The sequence below is a fragment of the Fringilla coelebs genome, assembly GCF_963513975.1.
Source record: "Fringilla coelebs genome assembly, chromosome: 9".
Lineage (NCBI taxonomy): Eukaryota > Metazoa > Chordata > Aves > Passeriformes > Fringillidae > Fringilla > Fringilla coelebs.
This window is the reverse complement of record NC_140067.1, coordinates 11,457,890-11,478,957: the sequence shown is the minus strand read 5'-3', so window position 1 is coordinate 11,478,957 and position 21,068 is coordinate 11,457,890. Positions and strand designations below refer to the sequence as shown.

Genomic DNA, 21,068 nt, shown 5'->3' with positions numbered 1-21,068 from the left:
ACACCAGTGAAATCCTGAAGAGAACACAAAAGAACATGGAAAAGGACTTTTCTTACACCTAAAGTGAAAAAACCTGACTTACAGAGGAAAGCATATGAACTGTGTTAGTTCCAGCCTCAAGCAGACAGTAGGAATCATTTGACCAATATTGCAGAAGTGTTCAAAAGACTGAATGATACTACATTGTGTTCAGAGCAGTTGGACTTAAATTGGAATCTTAAAAATAATTTTTAAGAAACCCATAGAATTTTACTGCAAAAAGAAGGAAAGCTACAAAGCTCAAAACACTTTTTTATTATTTCAAAAAGCTAGCATTTGTGCTAATTAATGTATAGGATGAGAGACAGGTATTTAATCAGTTCAGCTTAAAATCTGCAAGTAGATGGTGTATGACCAAGTCAAGTTTCTAATTCAAGAGTTAAGATTCATGACACAAGTTCCTCTGTATTTCAGTTTTTCTCATATTCCAGGAACAAAAACTGTTTCCAGTGTGCACGTTACAATAATCTATTATATGATCTAATCACATATAGATGTATTTATATATGCATATATATATACACACACACATATATGGACTTGGCAGTGCTGGATTAACAGTGGGACTTGATGATCTTAGAGGAATTTTCCAACCTGAATTATTCCATGATTCCATCACCCTGCATATATCTCTCCAGCATAAATGGAGAGTGTAATGGTATAATTCCACCACAGGTACCAGTCCATTACAGCTCAAGCTAGAGCAACTCAGTCCTTTAGCACACTTAGGTTTTAGCACTGCAGATCTACAGTACAACCTTCCATGTCCATCACATACACTACTACACCAAACACTGATACAATACAACACCAGCTCAACAGCCCATGAGCTAGCAGGACTGTGACTTTCAATTCTGCAGAACTGGAAGTTCCTGGGAAACGAAGCAAAAGGAAATGTACCTCCCAGCTTCCTTGAGCAACAGACTGGATGTCCCAAAGTAAAGAATTTTCTTCCCCTCAATAAGAATAGAATGACAGAATATATTTCAGTGTTTATTACTTAAGATGCCCCACAGAAGTCAGTGGTGAATTTAGTACTGACTCCAGGACATCAGAATCTAATGCAAGACATTTTAATTTAATAAATTCTAATCAAGTACAAGATCAAAGTTCTGTCTATATACTTGGAATGCCTAATGCTGTGTTCCCCACATCAGGCTACCTGACATTCAGGATGAAAACCAAGATAACCCTAAGGAAGTACCAGCCATTAACATTCCAAAAGACACAGCCAAGGATGCACTGCTGAAGGATGTGTTTGAGTGGATAGCTTGGAAAGCACTGAATTTCAGAGAACCCCCTCCAAGGAGGTGGAAGAAAAGGCCAGAATATTGGCAATAAACACTTAGCAGCTCTAAATAACCAAAACATTATAGTAAGTGAGCACAATGAATAGTCACATATCTATTTCTCACTGATTTCAATGGGATTCAGTGTACCATATCTGATAAATTATACTGCACAGCTAGTAAAATACATACAAAAATCACATGAATATTAATGGCCATTTCTCTTTTTTAACTCATAATGCTATAAATAGTACTTTGTATTTTATATTGATTTTAGAGCACTTTTATTATGGCCCATTAGAATCAATGAGGAGTGAAAATACAATCACTGAAAATAATTTGCATTAAAATAAGTATGATTGACCTTTTAGCCTTTTTTCCATGTTTTCAACAAAACAGTCTGAGAACCAAATTTAAGTTGACATTTATATTTAAGAATAGCATAAAGGACTTGTGACATCCAGAAGCATAGGATGGACCTACAAACAAGGAAAAAATTGCTCAGGTGAATGACAAATACATGGAGAGTTCATCTGATGACTATTTTCTTACCACTTGCTTCTTGTCTGTCCCCTATCAAACTTTTTTATCTAAATCAAACACTGAAATCTTCATCAATTTTCTTACCAAAAACTGGAATTTAGATTCTACAGTATATGCTTAATCCTCTAACAAAAGCCCCGACAATTATATCAAAATATCAAATAAATTAATTTTGGTCAAATTTAAAGGCTTGAATAAAATAACAACACTACTTAATAAACATGTCTATGAAGAGTTGATAGATTCTGTAATTGCCAAGAATAATAAAACACTCCTGAGAATAATCATAAACAAAACCAAAGTTGCTAGCTTGTCTCATTCAGGATGACAAGAAAAACAAGAAAAAGAATATTGACAGAGAGGTAAATTACAAATAGTAAAATATATCAACACATCATTTTGTAGTACTGTCACAAACATATTAATGTAAACACTAAGTTTTTTCAGGCAGGACATGAGCATATTAACTTCAGAATCAAAGAGTCTCCTCCTTGTCTTCCAAAATATTAATACTGAACTAATATAAATGTATTTTTACTGCAAAGGAAACATTTTCCTTACAATTCTTAAAAACTTAATCATGTCTCTTCTACCTCCTGCTTTTTTAAAGCACACAAGTGCTATGGGGTGTTTTTTATAAACTAATGAGATTAGAGACTTACGTTATCACTAGCTACCAGTAAAAGAGAAAATGTGTCTCACTGGACTTCAGAGCAGGAGGTTTCAAGTATTATACATCTTAACAGTGTATTTCATTTGAATGTACAGCAACAAACTGCACTGAGGTGAGAAAACAACACACAGGAAAAATAACTTTAAAAAAAAAAAAATCACACTGAGATGATACATGAAGTATAATTGGGATTTTTGAAAGTACTGTTCTCCAACAGAGGATTTAACCTTACTGAAAGAAGACCAAGGAGCAAGTTTCTCTGACTTTACAACAAATATTACACTATGTTCCACTTTAGCACTGGAGTCTCAAAATTAATTTGAGGCAAACACAGCCACAATGAAACTAAAAGCTGATTTATATTGCCATCATTGGGCTTCAAAGCACAAACCATTCCTTTTGTTAAACCAAAGACACCATATATCACAATTTCACTAGAGGTGAATTACAAATCCCATCTGTATCCCACTCCATCCACTCCCTCACTTTTACTGCAAACAAGAAGATGGACCATTCTCAAAGACAAATCTGGACTGGCACAACTGATGAATCTTTCCATAAGCCTTACCTATGACAGAATAGTGAGTCTGGTGTCCCCTTGCTCCTAGCTTCAAAAGTGGTGATTTCACAGATGTCACTGGATTAAACACCAAAGAATGCATGCTACTTTCACAGTTAAATATGCTGCACAAGGTAAAATAAAGATTAACATCACTGAATCATTCCACAAAAAAGTACAAGTCAGCTGCTTGGAAAATACAGGTTGTGATGCCCTATGTAGAGTTTTCCAAAGATTATGATGCTTCACCTGGTCCAGACCTAAACAGTTTAGTTATGCAACTTTGTAGGACAATTTTTTAACTTAAAAGTGGAAACATCTGCGGTGGGTTGACCCTGGCTGGACACCAAGTGCACACCAAAGTTGCTCCATCATTCCTCTTCTCAGCAGAACAGGGAAGAGAAAATAGAACAAAAGGCTCCTGGGCTGAGGTAAAGACAGGGAGAGATTGAGCACCAATTACCTTCTCGGGCAAAAAAGACTTGACTTGGGGAAATTAGCTTAATTTGCTGTCAATCAAATCAGAGCAGGATAATGGGAAATAAAGTTAAATCTTAAAACACCCTCACGCATCCCTGCTTCCCAGGTTAACTTTATTCAGGATTTTCTCTACCTCCTCTTCCCCAGTGGCACAGGAACTGTAACACCTCATGATGCGGAGCCTGAATTTTCTCGGCTGGGGGCACCCACTCTGAAACCTGAGGCACATCCAGACACAGATTCACTTGAAGGGCTGGGGTTTTAATCTAAAGAGTCCAAAATAGGACTAGCTAGCCTGGTTCCATTTTACACTAAAGTGCATTTCATACTTTTAAAATATTATTTAGGGGTGTTCAAGAGGGCAGATATTGTGAAGTGTCAAACAATGGTTTCAAACTAACCTCCTTCTGAGCCATTAGTACAGACAGCAGGAAACAGTACAGAAGTGAACCACTTCTGTTCACCATTGCAAATGATATTACCAAAAGGAGAGAATAAATTTAGAGATGGCATGGAGCTGGTCTAACTTTCAATAAGGTACAAGAGTAACAGTCCAGTTGCAGAAATACTTTGCTATTTGAATTTCTCTTTCAGTCTCAGCTACAGGACAAAACCCAAAGTCATTACAATGTAGTAATATTTACAAACAGGATTTATATTTAAAATAGTAAATCTCCTTTAAAAAAAAGCATACGAAAGGGTACAAAAGCACTGTAGTTTTGTACTTATAAACAGTTTCTGTACCCATATCTCCAGTTTCAAGTCATGTGACAAATCCTTCAATCTCATCAGCCAAATGTTTTGTTTGTCTTCCTAGGCTTTTTAATACATACAAGAGCTTTTCTTCACTTCCTCAGATTTAGAACAGCATATTTAAAAGGCCTTCAGGACTCACATTAACATCTAACCAGCAGCAAAATATGTCACTTTATTTTATCCCTCTTAGCTTGAAGACAAAGTTCCATTAACCGAAAGATAGCACCAGTTCACAAAGATAAATCAAAAAGAAAGCTCAGTGGTTTATGCAAGAAGTCCTGGCCTTTGGGGAACTGCTGGGACTTGAGCTCAGTGCTAGTTTTGAGAAGGAGAAGACAAAGATTCAGGGCCACTCATCACAGAACCACAGAATTGTTCAGGTTGGAAAAGACCCAGAAGGGTCCAACCATTAACCCAGCACAGTCATCTTCAACACTGAACCACATCCCTGAGCACCACACTCACATGAGTTTTGAACACTTCCAGGGATGGTGACTCCACCACTTCCCCAGGCAGTTTGTTCCAATGCTTGACCACCCTTTCAGTGAAGAAAATTATTACCTGGAAGAAAAGACCGACTGTCACCTGTCTACAACCTTCTTTCAGAAGCAGCAGTGTCCACCGAGCCTCCTTTTCTCCAGAATTAACAACTCAGCTCCCTCAGCTGCCCTAGACTGCAGCCTCACACTCTTTTTCCTAATCTGTAAGAACCTGACAGAGTTGGCCTGACCCTTGCCCTTCCTGTCTTCAAATTTCAGTGATCTATAGACTGCAACAGTTCACAGCAGAATCAGAAAATGCCTTTGTACCAGCATGGGAGAGGTGATCAGCAGCTGATGCTCAACATCCTGCAGTCTGTACTCGCAGCACCAGCAGCCTCTGCTAATAACAATTGATTGGGCTGCAGACCTGGGCACTAATCCTGCTTCCACTGATTTCCAGGGGAGAATTCCACAGAGGTTTAGCAGAAGCAAGGCTGGGTTCTTTGAATGATGATATTTCATTCATAGCATTTCCTGACCTTGCGTGTCTCTTGCCAGCTCTGCAAAGAGCATGGGGGAATGGCCCCAGTTACCCAGTGTTATGCTTTTGTTCTCCCAAGAAATACAAAGGGGGAAAAAGTTACAAGAATGTCTGTCAAAATAAGAGTGTTAGGAGATACACAACAAGAAGTGATGATTATAATAAAGAAAAAAAAAGTTATTTGAGTCTGCTTTGCCTGACAGAGTCTCAACATCACTTGATGGATGATTTGCCAGGGTTCACCATTTGTGAGTCATGTAGCCACCTTAAGCTGTATCACTGTGGAATACATATATCTCAGTGTCTAATCAGAATGGTCCTGTCTGAACAATCTCACTTTGAAAAGCAGCTTTTATTGCAGGTTTGTTATCCATGATAACATGATTCACTACTTGCAGTTCTCTTCTCAAACTTTCCTAGTTTAAATGAGAAGAACAGAACTGTGGTATCTTTATTTTCACCTTTTGGAAAGGAAGAGAAAAATATTTATTCCTAATCCATCAAAAGCAAAGAAAACTGAGGTAATTTAATCTTTAGCTGCATAATGTTAAGCCTGAAAGAAGACCTCAATTTTTTTCAAAGGTCATACTTATAAACCCTGTATTTCCATACCCAGTTGCTCATATCTCACTACTGCTATACATAAAATAATTGAAACCTTTTGTATCTGCACTCTTGTATTTATACTTTCTGTACTTGTTCTGTAGACATTGCAAATTTTAGGTAAAGAAAACTGAGGATTATCTAAAGACCAAGCACACAGTGGATGCCCTTACTGTCTACAGAATTTAGAGACCCACTGTTTCAATTTACTAGATCAGACACAGTCACACCCCAAGTGATTCTGCCACAACTCAGTGTCCAAGGAAACTCTGCACTCCTGGAGAGGTTAAAGACTCAGTTGTATTTGTTGGGGCCTTCTTTTCCTATTACTAAAAAAAAATACAGCCTGATTAGAAAAGTACAACTTAGGCACCTATCACACTCAAAAGCTTCTCTGCAGTATATTTTATCTACTGCTTCAACAATCTGTACCACTTCATTGATGAATATTTGTACAAATTGCACTGGTTGGCTATTATCATATAATTATTAAAAAATTCCTCTTCACAAATTTTAGCAAGAATTTATTTACAATAAATTAACACAATATTAAGTGGTATAGACATTCACAGTGAAACACAAACCTTTTATGACTACAGCAAAGTATGATGGTTCCTTACAACCAGTTTTGTACCCTTTTAGGGCTAAAATGTTAACGTCAATCTTTCACAATAAATTTAACTTGTCTCCCAGTTTCACCTTCTTCTTCATACAGTTTTGTTTCAAGTGTTGCCATGTCTAAATATGCTGCCATTATAGCACATTTCTTCTTTTGTGACTTAATGTTTTAATTTGTAAGGAAAATGTAATAATTACTGATGTAACAATAAAGCATGGACATACTGTAGATAATTCTGGATTTTTAACCAGGAAATGTAGGTTCACAAAATTATCCTCTGTCCTCCTTTCAATGAGCTGTCACCCTGTGCATATCTTACTTTCATGAATTTAATATTTTGAACACTGCCAACTTTGTCTTCATATTTCACAATCATAAACATAAAGCAAATATGATGCTGCTAAGTAAGAGCTTGAAACACAATCTTCTTATAGAAATATGTATGTCTAAACCAGCTTCCCATTTTATTGATTGCTCTGTGCAAAAACATGAAAGCATAAATACCAGGAGTTGATTCGTTTTAATTTCTTTGCACTTAGCCATGGCCTCAGCCTAAAGAAGGATCTAACCAGTCTGACAGTTAAAGATTAACAGTCCTGCCAGACCAACAGGCTTGACAAAGGAGCTTAACTTAATCCTTAAGGCAGTATAAGATGTCTTATGTGTATTACTGCATAGGAGCACAACTTTAATAAACACAGTGTAATGTAATTTTCAGTAGTTTCACTGATGTCAAGTACGGGATATGAAGCAAAAAATAATTTGACAGATCTATTTGTTTTCCAAGGGTAACTATTTTTTAGAGATTAATTCTGTTTTGAATTTCAGTCTCAGTGCTTTGAAAGGACTGGTATACAAAAAAGCATTAAAAAAAAAAAAGAGAAGGAGACAAGCAGATGCAACCTCATCATTCACAATCATGAGGGACTCAATTTCAGCTAAACTGGCTTACACACTGCTCTGTTATAGCTCGTTTTACCTCTGATCTCAGTCACAAGGTTTTCATCCACTTGCTGTGAACAAAGCACTCAATTTTAAGAAGTTTTGAGAACTTAAATAACTGTTAGGTTCTTGGACTTAGTATAACATGGATGAGCTCACCTCTTGCACCTTCAAAAAGAATTAATCTTCTTTTTTTATTTGCTATAGACCTTGAAAATTAACCAACAAACCCAAAAGCTCAAATGTTAGGACATTAATTTTCATGTTAAAACGATTTTTTTTTACATTATGCACTACAAATATGCTATGCAATTTTCATAACAGGCTGAAAAATATACCTAGAAAGTGGCATAACTAAAAAAAAACCATTTCTGAGAACTATTAATAAAGCTGATGCATCACATCATCAATCAATTTATTCTATATGTGTCTGTCTAAGAGCACTGATCAAAGCCCAGTGGCTCAGTCTCTGTTTAGCATACACTGCTCCCAGGTGCTCCTGGTGCAGCTGCCTCACTGCACTCCCTAGCAATACAAAACCTCAAAGACAGGTCTGCAGGTCCTGTGAGGTGCCTCAAATCTCAGTTTGATCTGAAGAGACATGCCATCACAGTTTATATGGATTCTGTGTATGGGATATATTGCCCTTCCATCCTGACAGCACTGAAAAGACTGAGAGCCACCCACAGCTTTTGCTGAAGCCCAGAGTGCTGCACACCCAGTGTCTCTCATGAGAGCAGGAACATGATCCCTACACTTACAGGTGGGTAACAAGCTGTGCCAGTTTCAAATCAGCACAGCTGGGAGTGAAAGGTGATTCTAAAGCCTCATTTCACTTTCCATCTCAAAATGTCCACAGGCATAATTAAAGATACCCTGAAAGCTGTTTTGTATTACATAAACTGCTACAGATCAAAAGGGTTCACTGTGCTGGAAGAAATCAGACACATTAATACCAAAGATACCCTCCTGGCCCTGATATCCCTCCTCCACATGTACCAGCTGCACAAAGTACCTCAATTATGCCCTTAAACCATCAGGGACACATCAACACTACCCCTGAGAAAGAATATTCAGCATATCTGTAACTAGGTTCATTGCTTCTTTGCACTGCTACTGAGACATAAAGCAGATACAGCAAAAGTGAAAAATGCAGCTCTAGTTTTGATTCTACTTGTAAAAACCAGAGCTTTTGGCTATTCATAAAAATTAAATACAACTTAAATCCATTAATATGATAATTACACAGGAAAGAGTAACATTAAGGCTCAAAGGCAAACCAGTCTCTTGTTAGTGAAACATTACTAAATATCCTATCAGCAACAATTCTTCACTGACCAAAATTAAGATACCATTGTCAATATTTCCAAAGTAATATATACATGGTAAGAATATCAGAAAAGACAAATGAAAACACAAACAATAGCAATTAAATAACCTGTGCATACAGAAATAGCCATGTTACAAGCAAAAAAACCCACATACCTTCCTGCTCAAACATGATTTTGTAAAGCAAAGAAAGTAAAATCTTTTCTTCAGCAAGTATCTGTCCAGTGAAAACAGCAGATTTTGTTCTAAGTGGTGACTCAGATGCTCTGTGAACCAAATTGAGTGTCTCATTTCAGACTTTGAAAACCTGATCCACAACATCATCTATAATATTAGGTTGCAGTGCAAGAAAATAATTATGAAAAATAGTCTTTTTTGTTAAGTGTACTAAACATGACCAAAACTTAAGTGACAAGAGTGCTCTGAGTATATTCTCAAAAAATTCCTGGCAGTGTGGCAGAGGCTGAAAATGCTCATCTGGAGCAGAGTTAGGAAGCCATTAGGACGTGGACCAGCAGATTTTTCTGGGAGATGCAGGCAAATACTGCCCATGCTGCACACAGCCAGCCACATGCCAGCGCTGCCCAGGAGCTGAGTGCAGCACTCAAAGAAGCTCCATGTGAAAGCTACAAAGCCACACCAGTGCGCTGAGCCCAGGACAATAAACCCTGCCTTTCAGTCAAGCTTATTAGTTCTGGCTTAGCAACAGGCAAACTGCAGTGGCTCTGCTGCCAGAGCAGAGCCTGTGCATCCCAACCAGCTCAAAGGGAGGGCAGAGTGTGCTCCTGTCTGCTGGCAAAGTCCCATCCTGACATATGCTTAGACATCATGTCAGCTGGCACTGGGCAAACCCTCACTGAAGGGCTGGGTATTATGCACAGTCCCATTCATGGCCGAGGGAGTTCTCATGGATAATGTGAGCAATATTATAACAAAGTGTCTCATTCTTCCTCAGGCTCATGAATCACTATTAAAAACAGAAAGAAATCTGGAGCGGTGTTACAAAGAGAATATGTAAGGAGGTGAAAAAATGCAAATAGCAGTGACTTTGTTATAGGCATTTTATTTGTAAAATGTGTTTGAGATAGTTCTCAATATCAACACTTACCATTTTTGAAATATAAACTCCAAGAAAGAAATGACCTAAATAAAACATGAAGCGTTTTATCATATATATATATATTTTAAATAGGAGTTCACCTGCAATTATCCCAGCACAGGCAGATGAGCTGAGCAAGGACAGGCAGTGCTAACTCTGCAATGCTTCAGCAGCTGCATTCAGAACGCTGGCTGTATTTTGAGGTTTTATGTTTCTATTTTAGAGTCAGCCAATACGCTGAGATGTGTAAAACGAACCCTTTTACAGTAGCATGAGGACTAAAACGGACAGCAATCAAATTCAGGAGCACATGTTACATTATTTTAATCTCCATGGATGAAATGAGGCCAGGTGTCAGAAGGACTGACCCAAAGATGTCACACTGAAAGCTGGAGGAAAGCAGGGAAGGGATAGCACAGGTTGTACATCAACACATACTCTGTGAGCCTCTGAGCTCTGCACTAAGACTGAGGATAAAGCTGGGAAAGCACAGCTTCCGTGTATTTGGCCAAAAGCTTTCTCATAAGGACCATGGACAAGTCTTGGAAAACACATTTTCTAAACATGTCTCTGCTCTGGCCAAAGGTTCAGTCTCTCCAAATATAAGGCGTACATAATCTGGTATTTGCTAGAATACCAAATGCAATTTCAGTCCTTGGCACTGCACTTGAGAACTGTCCAGATGTGTTGTTGGTTGTCTTTACCACTACTCCCCAGGTACTCCATGTAGCTTCCACCTATCTTGACCTCCAAATGCTACAGAAAGCACAGTGCAGAGCCAGCCCAGCTCCAGAAGAAATGTGGCTGCCAAAGACCAGGATCTACTCGCTCAGATACAGCGTGACTATTCTGGTTTCAAGCTAACAAGGCCGTCTCAAACCACACCAGGCAGACTTACTGATCCATCCTCTGCCAGCCTTGGAATCTCTGCATCATTTCATCAGCCCACAGACACGTGCTACCTTCCTGTCCGCTGCGTCAGCTGTAGTTGTTTAGAATATACTCTCAGATTATTACATCCCTCACCTCATTAAATTCGGTGTGTACTGTATGTGAAATACAGTAGAGCTGAAGCAGAAAACATTGTATCCTGTGACAAGGGGGATTGAACTGAAAGAGGATAGGTGGATATTAGGAGAAACTTCTTCACCTTAAGTGTGGTGAGCCCTGGCACAGGCTGCCCAGAGAAGCTGTGGCTGCCCCATCCCTGGAAGTGTTCAAGGCCAGGTGCTACAAGGTTTGGAACAACCTGGTCTAGTGGGAAGTGTCCCTTCCCATTGTGGGGTGAGGAGTCAAACAAAATACTCTTTTAAGGTCCCTTCCAAGCCAGACCATGGCAGGGTTCTAGGATTCTGTAATTATGTGCTTCCTCAGATGCTGTTTTCTACAAGCCACAAGCGTGAAGCTCATTGAAATAGAACAAAAGTGTCCATCCATAGAGAACAGTAATGCAGGCAAGAAAGTTTAGAAGAGAATGAGCCCAGCTGTAGCTCATGTCACTGCCTGCAAAACACAGCCTGGTATCTCAAGCTGGGAGAAAAGGCTTTAACTGCATGCAGGCAAACTGGTAAGCAGCCCATACACGGTGATGAACACAGTCTCTAGAACCCTGCTTCTCAGCCAGCCATTTCTTAAACATAACAAGAATTCTTTTAACTTTCCTGCACACAAGGCTTGGTACAGATGTACACTTGCACAAATTTGCACTGTGGAGTTTTTCTTTTCTTTAGAGCTAGCTCTTAGACTGATGCTCTGCTGTTATTACATCCGCTTTTATGACCTGCTATAGCTGTGGGCAACATATATTTTAACAGTACAAAATTTACAGAGTATTTTGTTTCTGCAATATTAACATCATGCCAATACCTGAGGATGCTAATAACACACTAAATTCAAAATATATTATTTGCTAAACAAAAATGCATATTCCAAATATACTGAATGTTTATTAAGAAACATTTTCCTCTTCCAGGTTATTTCTAACTAAGCCATCCATTCTGTAATGGAAATTTTTTACAGCTGCAATGAATTCCTAACATGTTGTATTCAACAAGACACACATTTATATATTCTTGTTCTGTGCTACTTACAATAGTCCATATTATGAAATCTGAATTAAGAAAGCCTGATCTATGATGCCTGTATACCATATAAACCCATTACTGTTCCCTTATCTTGGACAATGAACACTTTGTACCATGCTGTCATGGTGAAAAAATACTCTACTAATCTATTAAATGGATCAGTTTTCCCCCTCTGTGTTTTAAAATAACCCAATCTTCTCCTGAAGTTCTCTCACAAGGTTTCAGTAAGGATTCAGTATTCCCTACTGCATGTAATAAACACACTGTGCTTCTTTTCCTTCCCGTGTCACTCTGAACACAGCCCAGACACAAAGTGTTACCAGATTTGCCAAACCCAGCTCAAATGTGCTGGATTCTCTCTAGCGATGTGCACGTGTTCCTCAGTGCCCAGCTCTGTCTTTCATATGGACTATCGAGGGACACCTCAGAGCTCCACTTCCCCAGCTCTATTTTGCACTTCTGTTGCAAACAGATGCTCTGAAGGCAGGAAGTTTCAGCCTTGACTAGATCCCTCTCTGCCTATGTGACTCCTATTTTTAACTGCATTTGGCTAGTTTTGGATCGACAATAGAGAACAATTAACAGCAGTTTTTGAACTGAAAATACTTGCTTTTCCAGCTGACAGCAAACCTTAGTGGTTAACCTGATCTTAGCACTTCAGGTTTTAACTCTTAGAGAAAGAGTGATGACTAATGGAGATTGCGTAGGGATGAGGTGAAACAGAGTGAGGTTAAATACCATGATGCTTCACCTCACCTTCAAAGTAGCTTTTGTGCTGTCACATCTGCTTATATCAGCACCAAACGAGTGCTGATTTGATCATAATTGCCCTAATTAGAAGTTCAATTAATGCACCGAGTTCTTCCTATCAGTGCCACCTCAGCACCAAGGACGTGCACACGGAGCGTTACTGAGCAATACAGGTTACAGTCTAAAGAAGGTCACTGGGAAAAGGAAACTACCTGCAATCTACTGCTCTGAGGATATCACATAGTTAGGATGACACTCAATATCCACTTATGCCCCAGGACTAGCAGAAAGGGAGAATTTAAGGAACTCTATTGAGAGATATCCATCAGCTATGAGCAAAAATTAAATTTTCTGTCATTGAAAATCTCATTTAGTTCAGACTTGCTTCCACCAAGGATTAAGAACCTTCAAAAGAACACTTTGTCTTCACAGGAAGATGAAAATAGCCTAGAATGCTCGCAGTGAAAGATCATGTGAAAAAGAAGTCCACAATATAGCAACTTCAAATGGTTATCAAATATAATATACTTCAACACATACTAAAAATACAAATGTGGTCATTGAAATGAATGCTGGAAGTGAAGAGAAAAAAATTACGGGGTTTTGCATGAGAGCTGAACAAATTTCACCAGCAAAGTATCACCAACTCCCTGCCTAAAAGTATTTTGCAAATCCACTGAATTAAGAATTTTGTATGCTCACAAAAGAAGACAGGGAAGCAGATGAGGGAAACAGATAGCACCTACCTATTAAAATATTATGTGTATGATATTCATAAAACCAAAAAGAGCATATTTACTCATTCCTCACCTTTCACAAATCAGGATAATTTGTGAAAAATTCATATAATCCAGAATCAGTAAAAAAAAAAAAAAAAAAGACTTGCAAAAATGAAGATCTTCATGCCACTGCAGTTTTTCTTCTATAAACAAAAAAAGAAAAAAAAAGGCAAAAAAACCACCCCAAAAAATCCACCAAACAAACACTCGGTCAGTTGCAAAAATAAGATAACATATCATGACCAATAGATGGTATCAGATATTGTGGTGAGATGTGACTTTTTTAAAATTTGAGAAAATTAAAACACAATTCTGCATCAACTGTCGACTGGACTACCTACTATTCATGCTTTTACTGAAATAAATCATCAAAATCTTATGAAACAGTCTCTGAAATAAACTTTTTGCTTCAGTTTCTATGAAAGAATAAGGCTATACCACATAATGTCACAAATTACATAGGGCAAGATCTTCACCCAGCATAAACTCCAAAACCTTCTCTTGTTTTCACTATTACAACAATGATTGCCACTCCTTTATCTTCCCAATCACCAGGAAATTATCAGAACATGGCTAGTTTATGGTTGGGTACGTTTTTATCCATCACGCTACATTAATGAACATTTACAACATCATGCACTAGAGGCATACCAAGCATCTCCCAGTTTTCAGGGAGATTTCACTATTTAATAGCACCTGTGCTCTTTTGAGATGATTTTTTAAGCAACAGATGCTGACCTCTGCCTGGACTCCTGACCCCTGCGACTCAGATTTCATCTTTAACAGCACGTGTTTTAGAAGGAATTAGGCAATAGTGTTAATTGTAAAACATTACTTTCTTATTATCCTAGCTAACATCTCTCTCAAGTATACACTGGAGTCAGAATTCCACAAAAGATGTGTCCAACTACAGAACACAGCCTTTTTCATAAAATAAATGTTTAACTGCACAGCACCTGATACCTACATGGAAACATTTAAAAATATTTCAAGATATTCTAAGTAGAAGCAGTGTCATGCTAGAACTACTGGTTCCTTGCAGAGATGCCAAGCAACCTGGAAAACAGGAAAATGTACTATAATTTGCTGTCATTGCTGTGGGCTCTGTATTGCCCTGTGTGAGCAGCTAGTGCACACAGAAACTACTAAAAATTTTAGACTAGGATCATGAAAATGAAGGTAAGCCTGAAAAAGCAAACTACTGCAGTAGCTCAAAAGTAAGAAATTGTAAAGCACAGGACAGTCATTATTTAAAAGCTGTGTAAATCTGGAAAAACAACTGTCTCTGCTCCCTGTGTGTGGATATTCAGTTATATTTCCTGACTGTCATGGTATTTTTTTTTTTAAGATGGCAACTTTATAAGGATTTAAATAAACCTACAGCTTATCAGTGGAGGGTAACTATGGTACCTAAAAATAGAAAAAGGCCGGGAAGACAAGAGAGCACTGAGCAAAGGGCATTTTGGACTCCCACCTTGCCTAGGTCTCTGACAGAGGGAAGTGTCCCCAGCTAGGTTATTCTAGAATAAAGTCTCCCCCTTGTGGATCTCTCACATAATAAAAACCCATCAAACCCTTAATTGTATAATAAAGTTTGTGTTCCTTCCTTTGCAGGTGAGAATTTCAGGGGCAAATAGGAACATGTAATGAAATCATGGCATGTGGTTTACATGACTCTGTGGGCTTGATCCCACCTCAGGCAAGACAAGCTGTTTTGCTGTAAGACACATTATAGTTCTTTGATAAATTCATTTAAAAAACAATAAAACCTTCAAAATAATTTGATTCCTTCTCATCTCTATATTTAGTTATGAAGGCTGGTTTAGTGAAGCCCCCCAAAACTATCCAGCCCCAAACTGTCAATGGTTTAGTGAGGTAAAAATTAAAATTCCAAACTCATTTGACTTCATAATTACTAAAAATATTATAAAATATGGCAAGACTCCCACCTGATTTTAAGTGTACAAAGTTTACTATCCCAAAAAAAGTAGTTTCACCCAAGAGCAACTTCTTGCAACTCAGAGATTAAGGAGCTATAGCAGCACTATTTGCAGAATGACTCTTCCTCCAACACTTCATTAACTACACTATTTTCTGATCTGCATTAATTTAGAGGGATCATCAAGATATCTTTGCATATGATAATTCACATTATCATAAATTAAGAAATCATTGTGATCACTTAAATTATCATGTTGATCTCAATTCCCTCTTAAGGTATTTAAAAGTATTTCTAATAAATCATACATTTTGACTGCAGGATTGATTTTAATTTTTTTTTTATTTTTTAAGAAACAAAATCCCTGATGGCTTGAAATATTATTCAATTACATCCATGACAAACTCATATTTTATTTGCAGCACCAACTGTTGAGTCAATACTGCGTAAAAAGCCTTTTAACTATCCAGAGACACATTCTCACATTCATTTCAGAATCGTAATATAATGGTTAAATATTTATTTCTTGCAAGTTCTGGAATAGTGCTAGGTTTCCTATTTTCATTAGATTCTCTTATTTGTATGCAGTAATCGCTTTAAAAATATTAGCATTGTAATTTCTTGCTAGCACTATGATAAATCAACAGAAAGGCTTATCCCCATGCCTCCCCACAGAAAAGCATAATTCTGCTTCCCGCAATGCCAGTGACAAAACCTCTTTAATTTCAGGATAACACGGAATTCATGAAAGATGAATTTGTCACTTTGGCAGTGTAGGACTCCTGTCCTTTCTAACTGCAGAACAGATGCAGAAGCTAAGCAGTGCTACACTCAAAGTGCCTCTGTAGGAGCCAACAGCTCCTCGAAGTAGAAGCCACCACTTCTTCCCTTTGTTTCAGCCCTTGACCTCTCAATAACAACTATCAGCAAACCATATTTTCTGTTCAAAATGTGACATTTTTTTAGGATATAACATCTAGCTATTGGGAATGAAAAGAGATACTATTTATTCATTTCAAACATCCATCAACAATGTCTGTCAACTGCTGTTACTCTGGGACATGCAGAGGTGAAATCACAAGGATCCACTTGCATCTCTGAATCCAGGGCATTTCTGATTTTTTTGTTCCAAGAATTCAGCTCAACAAAAATTAAGTATGCACTGTTAAACTGTGAAAGGCTACTAAAGCTAAGTACAGGGGTTCTGATCTCTGATGCTTGACTCATGGAAAAATGGGCTTGCAGGAACTATGAAAGCAAAGACTAGAAACTCCTGCAAAAAACCTCTTCAACCTAGTAAAAAAAATTGACATATTTTACTGTATTCTCAGAGACTGCCTGCTTATCTTGACAGTATGGATGAGGAACTACAATTCTTACTGAATATAAAATAAAAGGAAAAAAATAATTGGTAATTATAATATTGCAGGCTATATTTCAAAATCATCGTTACTTAGTACTAAGTGCCCAGATTTTCTGGCAAATAGTCTCCATACATGATCATCCGGCACTACTAAATGAGCTGAATTGCTAGTAGTGACAGACATTTGTCATACATGATATTTCACAATGAGGACAATTGTTAAATTTTATCCCTGAAGAGAAACATCTTTACTACCACATACTTACATGGCTCATGTGTCAATACTCACATTGTGAGTATGGATTACTAACTCCAGTACCTGACAGACAGCTCCTACATATATGTACATGCTTACTCTCATTAAATGCACCAGAATGGGTACAACACCACGAACATGAAAGGAGATTTTCCTATTAAAGCAAATTATGGGATCCAGAAACAAGCACAGGAATGATCCAGACATTCAGTCTACTGCTACCTGTCATTCATGCATGAACACATACCAAGGATGATTTTTGTATAATGGTCATTCAGCTACAGGTCATTCAACCTGACAGATAATTCCAAGATTCTATATGGGAAATTAAGGAAGCCATACTGTGAAAAATCTACCATTCATTGTCATTTCACACCTCTGTGCTATCAAAATAGCATGTACCATTGCTGAATTCACTCCTGCCTTACCTTTGCAAGCCTGTTGTCCTCAAACAACAGATACTTCTTATGTCCTTCCAGACCTCCCCGTCTCTTCAAATATCATGTCCTTTTCACAGCTACAGAATTTTACCTTGCTCTCTTCCTACAGCTCTCTTCACATTCCTTATAACGTCCCCAATTCCCTCATTTCACTTGTTATTCAAGCTGTCTTCTCTGCAGTTTCCAATGTCCCACCCAAACCATAGGTTCTCTGAATATGTCTCACCATTCCTCAGTTCTTGCTCTCTCTCTCCCTGTTCCCTCACCATCACCAATCCTGCATCCTTCTTTTTCCAAACCACCAATTGCTGTGATTTTTTGCATTCTCCATTTTTTATTATGGTTGAAACATATGTATTCTAGGATTGTAAATCCGTGACAAATACAAGGACTACCAAATTAAATTACAAAAATAAATACATTATTAAGAGGCAAAGCCCCTTTCTCCCCAGTCCCCTTATGGTAATGCAGTGTCCTCACTGCTCTGTATACCACAGTGGCACAGCTCTCTGCATGATCTCATGTGCATTAAATTCAGACAAAGCAAGCAGGGAACACAGCAGGGATAGCACAATATTCTTTCTGACCCACAAAAGTTAGGTGGAAAAGTTATGAAAGCTTCAGGAGACTATTACTGTGAGGCATGAGCTGTGTGAAATGAAATTCAGAAATAGAGTATCTGTGGGGTTTGGGCCCTATTACAATATATTAAAAAACCAAAGGATCATCTTTTTCCAAAACACAAGGAAACACTAAAATTACCCTGGAAAATAACAGAAGAGTGATTTTTAGTATGGCCTGTTAATGAGGGGTGTTTGTGAGTCTGGAGAAACCAGTGTGACGTATTATCAGAATCCAAAGGCTTCTCACACATGTATCCCAAAAAGCCCACAGATGTCTTTTCAATTCCTGCTGGATATGAAAACCATGCGTACATCTATCTACACCTATCATACAGTCATGTTCAAGAAGAACAAAAGAATTACAACAGTACACATCAGACAGTAGGAAGCCCATGGCCAAACTTGCTTTTTCTATAGGCATTACATCTAGGAATTTCCAGGAGAACCATGTAAGAAAGCAAATAAAGCCTACAAGGCATCATCATGTGCTATTTTTCTGTGCTAAGAGCCCTACAGATAACTCTTGCATAGAAAGTTATGCCAGAAGGAACAATAAAAACCTCTGTATATCAAAGTCAGTAGTACCTTCACACAGTACCTCCAAACTGAGCTCAGTAAGCTGTCTGACAACATATCTTTCAGAAGGTTGTCAGTCTGGATGTGAAAACATAAGAAAGTTGTGACTCTTCATTCCTCTTGTTTATTTTTTAAAGTAAATTTTTACTGCAAGATGTGTGTGCACTAAACAATAACTGGGGTTTTGGAAGAGGAAGACCTTGGAATTTCCAGGTGAAAGCAAGAAACCAAACACCAAACAAAAAACAGAGGAATCTCCCTTCTAAGAAGGTACTGAAGCTTGAGTATCTCCTTGGCATAGATGTGCCACCTTGCTCACTTTATGTCACTACATCTGTGAGCCATCAAAGCTTAGTCTGCCTATCTCTGGTAAACAAGTATTATAGTCTGACAATACAGCTAGGTAATTCCTTTGTCAAGGGGAGGGACATCATTTTGTTCACTATTAAAGAAGTGCCCCAAATTTCTGGAATGGAAACCATCGGTGACAACTGCTTCCCAGAAGGGGGATGAAAAGCTCATTTGTGCAGGAGACTTTTTTTTCCTATGACAAAATGAGTTAAGAATAAACACTGACCTATTGACTTTGCCCTCCAGTAAATAAACCTCATTCTTTAACCCTTACTAATATCATCATTAACATACATTTGTACTGTATCTAGAGCATACAACATTAGAAACACTTCATCTTTCCCTCCCCCTTCTACTGTGCAAGGGGGAAGAGAAGCAGCACGGCATAAATACCCAACCGCGGGCAGGAGCCCGGCTCCTGACCCCGGTAATTCCCGCTCTTGGGCCAGGCGCGACGGCACCCGGAGGCCGCTTAAGCCAACCCCGACAGCGAGGCAGGCAGGTCACGCCGACCCCGCCGAGGGGGAACGGGCACCTGACGGGGGCAGGAGGGAGAGCTACAACCGGCAGGTTCGGAGCCGGTGCCCCCCGAGGGGTCCGGGCGGCCCCGGGGGCCGGGAAGGAGGGGCGGTCGCACGGCCGGCGGCTCACCTTGTGCTCCAGGACGCTGATGTAGCCCTCCAGGAGGCCGGCCCCGACGGGCAGAGCCGGGTGGCGCTGGCCGCGTTCCGGCGGACGGCTGGGCACCGCCGCCACCTGCTGCTGCCGCCGCCGCGGCTCCGGGTGGCCCCCGCCGATGCCGATGCCGCCGTACATGAGCAACAAGCTGGTGCACATGGTGGTGAGCGCCAGGCAGACGGCCAGCCCGTGGCGCTGCGGGGGGCAGAGAGAGAGCCGGCTCAGCGGGCTCCCCCCGCCGCGGGGCCCGGCGGGGCGCGCCGCTTCCCCGCCGGCGCACCCGCAAGTTTCACCCACCACACACCCGGCAGAAGTGCGAGGAGAGAACTGGGGAAGCCCCTCCGTTCTCCTCCTGCCCCCTCGCCAGCCCGCTCCCGTGCCTCCCTCCTTCTCCTCCAGCCCTGCTTCCTCGCCTCTTCTCCCCTCCGTGCGCCGGGCTACCCGGCGCCTCTCATTCCCGTGCCGCCGGCCCCCTTTGGGCATCTCATTCGTGCATTTTAACGAGTGTTAGGGACTGTAGCGCTTCCCCCCGCCCAGATACCTCCAGCCTCGTCCTTTAACCAGATCGGTTTTCTGTACGCTCCTTAAAACGCACACACACACACAAAACCCCCAAACCACGAGCAACACGAATAAAAGAAAGCAGGCGGAAAGTTCTTGGCCGCCGCCACCAAGGTTTGGTCGCCTTCGCGCGATCCCGGAGAGCCGCGGAGATGCAGCCCTGCGAAGGCTGGAGCGTGTGCGAGGTGCCCGGGGCAGCTCCGCTCCGCGCCGCTCCCTTGCTCTCCTCCCCGCCGCCGGAGCCGGGATGAGCCGTGCCAACAATGCACTTACCATCAGGGTCTTCATTTTGTGCGCCTCCCGGCCGCCAGTCCTCCCGCTCCCCGCTAGGCTCGGCATGGCGGGGAAGCCGCAGACATGGCTCGGCCAGGGAAGCGCCGCCGTGGCGGGGATTAGGGGGGAATTACACTCAGCCGGACCCTCGGAGCCTGCCAGAGCCGGGTCCTCGGCTGCCCCGCCTGCCTCCGCCTCCGCCTCCGCCTCCTGCTGCCGGCGCAGCGGCGACTTCAGGGCAGGTGGAAGTTAACTTCTGCCTCCCGCTCGGGCGCTGCTCCGCTGGCGAGCCCGCGGCGCAGGCGGGCGGCAGAGCGGGGTCGCCGCGGGCACCGGGCGGGCACCGGGCGGGCGGGGCCCCTCCGGCCCCGAGCGAGCAGGAGCAGGGGCAGGAGCTCCTTCCTTCTCTCCCTCCCTCTGCCCAGGCCTCTGTCCTGGTTG

At 40.5% G+C, this 21,068-nt stretch overlaps 1 protein-coding gene across 1 annotated transcript in view; it reads right to left on the bottom strand.

Annotated features, from left to right (window-relative positions):
* ST6GALNAC5 (ST6 N-acetylgalactosaminide alpha-2,6-sialyltransferase 5) overlaps positions 1-20,693 on the bottom strand; it is a gene marked incomplete at its 5' end in the record, with an annotated part of 64,634 nt that extends 43,941 nt beyond the window's left edge. Inside the window, 2 exons of the mRNA XM_084211403.1 lie at positions 19,767-19,988; positions 20,628-20,693. Of these exons, the coding sequence (XP_084067529.1) occupies positions 19,767-19,988; positions 20,628-20,693 (288 nt within the window). The remainder of the gene's footprint in view (positions 1-19,766; positions 19,989-20,627) is intronic.
* Positions 20,694-21,068: the final 375 nt, after the last annotated feature.